A 9,462-nucleotide genomic window follows, 5' to 3' on the forward strand; every position below is an offset into this window, starting at 1 on the left:
CCCGAACCTATATTAGAATACAAATTATGAAGCCCCTTAGCTCACATGTTAATTCCAGTTATATAAAATGACATGGTGACACTAAAATCACCAACAACTCTTACATGGTAATTTCATTCATAGATTGTCTGATAGAAGTAATGCATACATAAATAACTTGAGCATGAACACCATGAAGATTAGGTGGAACCATAACATAAAACATGAAAGGAGAACAAGAACTAGATTAGGAATAAGATTGAAAAAACATGAACACAAACTGGAATATGAAGTGGAATGCGAGAACAAAGACCGAAAGTAATGGCCATAATTCTTGCAATAGTAACATGGTATCTTTTTGTTGTATCCTCCTCTTCCACCGTCTCTAGCGCTTGAGGTTGCAGATTTCAATCGCACAACCTCATATGGGTGTGATGGTGAAGTGTTCAAGTACATTTGTTGAGTAACATGATATGTAGATGCCAATGATTCGGATGTGTTTCTCAAGAGTAGGCGACTAACACTATAATATTTGGAAGATAATCCGGAGATAAATGTAATCACATCCATCTGAGCTAAACGATAATCCTGAGCTTTGACATCAATGGTGATAGGGAAAAGAAATTGAATTTGTTCAATAGTGATAGGGAAAAGAAGTCGAATTTGTTTTGATTGCTTGCATAAAATGGTGTAGTATATGTCGTGAGGTCCAAGTCGCCTTGGACGCATTGAAAGTAGGAGCTAAGTACATTGTTAGCATGAGAATGTGACTCTTTCCCCAAATATGAAAAACTCGTTTTCTTTGTTGTAGGGTAGTTTACAAAGGACTATATGTTTGCAACATATGTCAGTTAGGGAATCATATTTAAGTAGGATTTTTATGTAGAAGAAACGTTTTTTATTTCAATAACTCATGTGATATGGGGACGGATGTAGTGAACATGGACAATTACTTTTGGTTTTTTTTTTTTTACTCCTTTGCATATAGATAAATGGGAAGTGAACTTATGGGTGTCGACAATTGGGAAGATAGTATACAGGGATAATTTATGTCTTTATGTTTTTATTAAGATGGGTGTGGTCCAACATGCAGTTCCTTTAATGCTTTCAATTGCCAACTTGTCAATAATCCTAATATTATAAAACATTTATATATTTTTATTTTAATATTATATTTAATAGATCAAATAAATTATTATAATCTAAATATATTTATCCATCAAAAAACATTTAGCTTATATTTTATTCATATCTGTTACCTAATTTTAGATTATAAAATAAATTACTATAAATACAATGATATAAATATAGACATACAGCTTAATAAAAATATAAAGACATAAGCATAACATACTTCTATCCGATTACAATTAACTAATAGAAAATATAAATAAAATTAGAACAATTTTCGATTAAAAGCATGTCAAGATTGTTTGTAGTTAAAAGTTTCTTTGTTGCTTAGTCATAGTAGATGCTAGGGTTATTGACTTAAAATTGTAATGTATTTTGTCGTATTTATACACTAGTCACTAAACTATTTTTGTACTCGATTTACCATTACAGTTGTCAAAAACTACTATTATGACCAATTGTACACTTATACTTGTACGTTATGTTGGTTACGTTGCTTATTTAGGAAAAATCGATTAAATGTTAATTGTATGTATATTACGTGGATAGTGTTAATGACTTGTGAAGGGTAATATACTATGCCACATGTACATATTAAGTCGCTAAATTATTTTTTGTAAATGATTTATCACTAAACTCACTTCAATTGTTCAAAAACTACAATTATGACAACCCACTGTACGTAATTGTTGATTTGAAATTTACATGGTTGAGATGGATCTAATACATAACTATGGACTTATATTTTGTGTTTAAGCCATCTAACTTGCATCTTTTGTGCCCCAAATTTGAGTGAACAAGGTTACAACAATGTCATCTTCTTTTACATTCAACAACTCAAACAGGAAGAAGGAACGCGTAGATTGAAATTTTATGTCGCTTACCCTCTCAAATCTTAACATGTTGGATTGCAGATAACCTCGGAAGAAGGTTTAGGGTGTGCCCAAACTCTACGGTAAGTGGTTTCACATTCTATTTTGGTTTATTTTCTCGAATTAGACTTTCATCTTTAACTTTTGATATTTGTTTTTGAAGATTCCAAATCAAAGTTTGTTTTTTTTAAGATTGTGTTGATCCATAACCTACAAATAAACAATATCTCATTTATAAAACCATTTACCTATATATAAGTTTATCCATAACCTAGAAATTCATGGTATCTCATTTTCACAAGAGATTTAGGTTAAATGACTTACACACTAAATATAAGTTTATTATATATTATATCCATTTCAACCACAAAGATGTCCGATCAACATGTATCTACATTACTCACTTACACACTAAATATAAGTTTGACATTATATATTAGATTCATTTCAACCACATAGATGTCAAATCAATATGTATCTACATTACTCATAATACTAGTTTTTTTTTTAAAAAAACAATTGAGAGATTTTATTGGTAAATCATGTATAAAAAATAGTTTAGTGACTAAAAATATACACAATAAATAGTACATTATCTGTCCAAGTGGTTAACCTTATCCATATGATATCTAAGTAGTTAACATTTAATTTTTTTTCAAATAAACAAGGTAAACAGACATAATCTATAATACTCGGTCATTATCATAGTTTTGAAGAATCGGAGAGAGTTCAATAGTAAATTGTGTATATTTAGTGACTAAATATGTACACATGTATAAAATATAACACTCTCAAGTCATCAACTCTTCATACTACACAGGGCCGACCAGCTAGCCGTTGCCCAGGGCATCATTTAACTATCGGACATCAAATGTACAACAAGTATTATGGGTTTGTTATAGTTTAATTGGACAAAAGAGGGCAGTAGAGCGGGAAAAATAAGCGACTATAAAGATTCTCCCCTAAATTGAAAGCAATCTGATTTCTTGGTAATCTCAAAAGTCGCATCGCAATCCATAAATTCACTCGCTTAAATTGAAATCAAGGGTCGATTGAGAGGCTGGAGTAACCGGCGGTTATTAATCACCACGACACCATTATCGATTCTACTATCCAGTTCTCCAATCTCGACTTCTCCCTCCATTCTTCCAGATCAGAAAAACAGATCACATAAATAAACATTGATTAAGGTTTTTTTTACATGATTCTCGAGCTTCACTAGTCTATGAATTCGTTTTCTAAGAATTCATTACTTAAGACCTAGTGAAGTTTTTTTGTATTTCTGAATCGACAACTAGGGAAGGACTTCTGGTTTTGTTTCAATTTCTTGTAAGTGGAGTATTCTAATAGTTGTATGTGCTTGTTACCGGAAGTATTCAAGTTTTGCCCTACACTTGTGGCACTTGTGTTGTTTTGCCTTATGGCCTGAAAGAAGCATTCACTTTGAACATTGAAGTCTGGTGGTCTTTCATATTTTCCCAATTGCCCTATTTGCCCTTTGGCTTCAAATTTGAAGTTATTAAATTTTCTTACTAGTGGAGTTGTTTTTTTTGGCATTTTTGTTCTATAATGTGTTTAGGATTATTTTGCTAGTATACAAGAATTATTCTTGAATCTGTAATAGCTTTGGGAGTACGATTTTTTTGTGTTGTACTTGTTATTAACAAGTTCAGGCAACAAAAATATTACTTTTTGATTGTTGTTTCAATAATTTGGTTAATGATTGATTGTTTTGTTTTGTTAAGTTGTTATCTTTACATATGAGACTAAAAGTGCTTGAGTCTCAGGTTTAGCTGGTAGTCTTTAAAATTGTTTGATGGAGAAATTGAGTGCACAAAGTTGGTGTTTTAGCAAGTGTCAATTTTGATAGGATAACTGATGTTTTTATTCAAGAAATGTACAAACACAATGTTTTAGTTGAAGTTTGTATTCGTGAGTTTGTATAAATAAGAGTTATTAATAAAAGAAAAGTTATGGTGTGAGAATTGCATTATGGATTTATGTGTTGTATGGGTTTGATGTAGTTGTATGGCATAAACACAGGGCATCGTTGACTTTTTTTCGTCTGGGGCATGGAAAACATTTGGACTGGCCCTGATACTACATATCCATTTTCAGTAATTTGATTGTCGGTTTTGTTTTCGATGTAATTATATTTAAATTATGAATAGTTATATTCTTGTTAGCATCTCATTATATTATAATTAACTATAACTAATTAAAATATTTGCTAAAAATATAATAATTATTATTGATGTGGACGTTGATACCACTTTAAAAGAGTGTTGACATTGTCATTTGTCATGATGTAGATGCTATTATAAAAGTTGATGTGATAGTTTTGAAGTCTTGACATTATTTTGGTATAGATGGCCTTAAAGGCAACCTTGGTAATTCTAGGTTGGTGTTAAATGAGTCTCTTGAGGGAACATATGTGTGTGTGACAGGGATTCATTTAACATCACCCTAATCTCATTGTCTTTTTTGGTCAAGTCCTCTTACCAAACACAAACAATTGTTAGAAAATAAAATCATAATTTATATTACACATATAAAAGGATTCTCAGAACGAAATATTTGTATTAAATGTTTTCTACTTGGGCTAAATTTTCCAATACAATTAAACAAATCTAAAAAAGGAATAAATATATATATATTGTATAATTGTAATCTAAAATAAACCATAATTAGATAAATAACAAGTTCTTCGTGTTTTTTGGAATATTCAGTTCTCAATTTTGTAACGAAAACCGATCCAAAATATAAAGTTAGTTTTGGTCTGAACCAATCCACAATTTTGAACCATATAGTCCGATCCAAATTATCCAATTGTCCAATTCAGTTTATCAAAGCAACGTATAGTCCGATCTAAATTATCCAATTGTCCAATTCAGTTTATCAAAGCAACGTATAGTCCGATCTAAATTATCCAATTGTCCAATTCAGTTTATCAAAGCAACATGTGCCATTTTGAAAGCAGCACAACACAATGTTCATACATTATAATTTATTAAAACAAATACATACTCACCAATTACAAAATTACAAAACTACAAATTACTAATTCTCCCTTTATTAAAAAGAAGGAAGCCCAACAATCAACCTAAATTTCTCATAAGACACCCAAAACACAAATTGCCAAGGCCCTAACCTAGCCCAAGTAGGAAAAAACCCTTTCCACAAAGCTCTAATCCCTTCAAATCTAACAGTCTTCACAACACAATCATAAGAATTCCTATACTTTAACTTACCTTCTTCACTAATCCCTTGATTCATCATTCTAGTTTTCACAACATCTGCAGGGCAACTTATGGTGGTGGCTGTAAGGCCAGACATCATGGAGGCTAAAGTATGGGCGTAAATGTTGTCATTAGCAATTTTATTGTGAATTATGAATGTTTTTGCGTGATCATAACATGCTAATTCTCCCATGTTTACTAAAAATGCTCTTTGGATGTTGGGGAATACGCCTCTCCATAGTCCGAAAAAGCCTTCGGTGTTTATGATTTTGTGTAAGGCGTTGAGTGGGGTTGTGTACCTGGGGTTGACTTTTTGACCATCTGCTTGCATTCTGACTTTGACCAGGTCAGCCGGGCTAGCTACTACCTGCACTATTATGGTGAAGAACACGAGTGTAAAAATCAAATTGAAGATACTTGTCTTTGTATATTTCAAATGAAGAGTATTCTAGAGTATGAAGGAAAATGAAAAGGGATTGTTATGATCTTATTAGGTGCCTTAAAATGGCTGTTTCTTCTGAACCTGATGAAACCCTAAAAAAATAGTTCCACTTGGGTAACTCCAGATTTCACCTCTTCAGATTCTGATCCTTAATACTCTCAACACATTTGAAGTGTTATGTGAATTGTTGCTTGTTTTTTGTTTATTATATGTGGTTTATTTGCACTAGCAAGTATAGCTTAAGAATCGAAGAGGCAAAAAAGATTGAAGAAAAGTCGAGGATGCCATATATGAATAAAAACAGATATTAACAAGAAAAATCATATTTTTGTTTCAGATTATTGTCTGGGATGTTCTTTTGAAGAAAAAACCCTACAATCAGAAATGATAGTAGCAGCTAATAATACTATCTCTTGCATTTAGCCCTATAATCAACTGACTAAAAGTAAAATTATAGGGTTTCGAGATCTATTACCTGAGCAATAACGCCGGAAAATCCTCCGATGAGTGCCTTACTTGGTAGAGAAAGAGGTTGACTATCATCACTGAGGAAAGCGTGACGCAATTGTTCATAACCAACGGTTCGAATCGGTGTATAGAAAATGTGTCTAATAAGCGCAGGTGATAAGCCTTTGTGCAGTCCTGTTACGCCTTCATTGCGAACGATGTCGGCGGCGACCTGAAATGCTGAGACTCGGCGAGTCGTTGAGAGGGATATGCCGTGTAATTGAAGCCTCGTCTTGGTTATATCGATGGGGAAGGTGGTGGTTTCCGCCACCATTGCAGATAGCGACGCCAGTGCGATCTTGTTGACGGCGTTGGATCTCGGCTGGCTTTGTTGCTGAGCCATCAAAATTGCAGGGGCTCTGATTAATCCCCTACGCTGTTAGCCTGTTATAATAGCTAACTCGGACTCTTATTTTACGTTTTTTTTTTTATGGATTACCAGCTATGTCCAAGGGCTTTGTTGTAGGGATTATTAAGTTGAAATATTATTTTTTTTTGAAAAAAACGAAAAATTAAATGATTATTTTGATATTTTTACTAATGTTTTAAAAATGGGTGATCTACACGAATCTAAATCCAAATGCACCAAGATTAGATTGAAATGATAGATGTCAATTATGGATTTTAACATATTAAATTGATTTTTTTAATAAAAAATATTTATTCAAAATTATTAATGTCATTTGTCATTTTACCTTAAACGTCCTTATACTTATATTGATTTTTAAATCAAACCTTTTATTTTCTAAGACTTTAATATATATATATATATAGTTAGGTTCAAATGTTTTCACTATTTATTGTGTGCTTGTATGATTGATTCTGGACCAATCATTTTAGTTATTTTAAGAAAGTAATATGCATTAATTACTTTCTTAAAATAACTAAAATGATTGGTCCAGAATCAGTCATACATGTACACAATAGATAGTGAAAACAAAATAACTTAACCCTATATATATATATATATATATATATATATATATATATATATATATATATATATATATATAGTAAATACCCTTGTACTTATACTGATTTTTAGATTAAATCTTATACTTTACGACTTTAGTTTATATATATATATATATATATATATATATATATATATATATATGTGTGTGTGTGTGTGTGTGTGTGTGAGGGTTCATAAAGATGTTACTTTTCAAATTTATAGTAAATGCCCTTGTACTTATACTGATTTTTAGATTAAACCTTATACCTTACGACTTTAGTTTATATATATATATATATATATATATATATATATATATATATATATATATATATATATATATATATATATATTAGAAACATCAGAATCGCACATATATAAGTTTGCTAAATTAAAAAAAAACATTTTTTTTTTAATTTATAGAGATCTTAATAATTATAAACAACAAAACATAAATTTGATTTTATTAATTATCAGATATTATAATTGTAGAATTGTTACAATTACTATGTGTTGCAAATGGAGAAATGTAGGACTTCAGGCGAGCAGCATAAAACAGTTTTCCATCCAGCAGACCGTGATGATCTGTTGTGACGCCAAAGTGGTAAAATAGTAGGTATTGGATATGTTCCATGTAAATCAACATTCACATAATGATCACTTCTAACAAGAGCAATAACAACAACTCTATGAGTTGAGATGTCTTAGGGACCAAACCATAGTGGAAAACATGTTGATGGACTATCTTTGCTTAGAAAAATAACTATTACGCTATACTTGTTAGCAATGAGAAAGCTAGTGACCGGCATAATCAACCAACGATCTTTTGGTGCGAAACGTGATCCATTGAAATTCAATGAGTGATGTATGATGTTTAAATCGTAATCAAAAATCTGTGCGTACTCAGCTGGGTGTGCTAACAACTCATTGTAAAATCTAAGCGGATTTGACGTCAATTATCTTCACTATAACTGAGACACGCAACTATTGCACGGAATCCACAATTTCCATCTTCCCTCACGTTTTGTATGTTTGTAACATATGGATGAAATTCATATGGAATTTCATTCATAAGTGGATCTGAATTATACATTACTTGTTCTTGGTTGAAGTACAAGCTATGCATCGATTGTTCCTGATTAAAAGTTGAGTTGAACATTGGAGGTTCTCAGAACGAGTACGTACTGTGCCTATTCGGTTCCTGGTTTAGATCAAACAAATTAGACCGCATATAATCAGGCGTATATGTAACAACGCAAATTTTCAAACAAATTTTTCATTTTAAAAATAAAGTACTTTCATTCAAACAAGGCGTAAATAATTTAAGTGTCATGTCAAATACAAATTGTCTAAATCCCAAGATCATAAAAACATCCTTCAGTGTGTACCGATCACGCCGGCGCCTTCCCACGGTCCTCGCTAGTACCTGAAACACATACATAACAACTGTAAGCATAAATGCTTAGTGAGTTCCCCAATATACAACTTACGCGCATACGCCTTTCCAGGCCCTGACCTTCCGGTCCACAACACAACGCCTTCCGGCCCATATCATAATCGCCTTCCGGCCCATAACATATTGCCTTCCGGCCCACATAAACATACATAGCACGCATAACAATTAACTTACCACATATAGCACGTATATCACATATCATATCCGACCTTCCGGTCACACAGTCAAACCCTTCCGGGTACAGTATAGTGAGAAGACTCACCTCGTAAATGCTGAAAGCTAGCAAATCCTGAAATCACTCGTGCTCGATCCATCGAGCTACAAACTCCCTATAACATCATATATCTCTTATTAACACTTTTATCTTCTAAGCTAACTGACCCTAAGAAGACACACATAGGTCAACTCAGGTCAACGGTCAACGGTCAACTCGACCGGACTCGGCGAGTGCCATGGCGACTCGGCGAGTCTAGACGTCCTCCAATCCTCTAAGATTCCCCTTCTACTCGTCGAGTATCCTCCTTGACCCGACGAGTTACTCCTGGAAGAATCGCGGGGCCACCCCGACTCAACTCGCCGAGTCTGAAGAACAACTCGACGAGTCCCAGTTATTCTTCAAGCTACTCGCCGAGTCTGTTCATCGGACTCGGCGAGTCCATGCCATGCAACCGCTCAAACTGCTTCCTAAGGTCAGAACTGCTCCGACCATTCATAGGTCTGGCCTTCCTAGACTGGTCCATCACGTAAGGTCCTCATTTTGGTGCTCATGATACACCCCAAGACTTATAATTTACATATTGACCTAAGGCATAAGGATTCCAATCCAAAACCTTCATCAATTCCCGAAATGCACAGGCATGGGACATTCTGGACCTCTAAAG

General features: G+C 33.1%; 1 protein-coding gene across 1 annotated transcript; it reads right to left on the reverse strand.

Moving 5' to 3' along the window:
- Positions 1–4,893: 4,893 nt before the first annotated feature.
- Positions 4,894–6,594, reverse strand: UCP3 (Mitochondrial substrate carrier family protein). The gene is made up of 2 exons (XM_079017630.1): positions 6,139–6,594; positions 4,894–5,588 (listed from the first exon to the last, which is right to left on the reverse strand). The coding sequence occupies exons 1-2, from the start codon at positions 6,511–6,513 to the stop codon at positions 5,058–5,060; spliced, it is 906 nt and encodes a 301-aa protein (XP_078873756.1). The 5' UTR covers positions 6,514–6,594; the 3' UTR covers positions 4,894–5,057.
- Positions 6,595–9,462: the final 2,868 nt, after the last annotated feature.

This window comes from Lactuca serriola, chromosome 8 (assembly GCF_051521515.1).
Source record: "Lactuca serriola cultivar US96UC23 chromosome 8, Lser_US96UC23_V15, whole genome shotgun sequence".
Lineage (NCBI taxonomy): Eukaryota > Viridiplantae > Streptophyta > Magnoliopsida > Asterales > Asteraceae > Lactuca > Lactuca serriola.

Bases quoted from the DNA above. Each gene is read 5' to 3' on its own strand.
- UCP3 (XM_079017630.1), bottom strand. From the start codon at position 6,513: ATGGCTCAGCAACAAAGCCAGCCGAGATCCAACGCCGTCAACAAGATC. The intron at 5,589-6,138 runs GTAATAGATCTC...ATAATAGTGCAG, and splicing joins TTTCCGGCGTTATTGCTCAG to GTAGTAGCTAGCCCGGCTGA.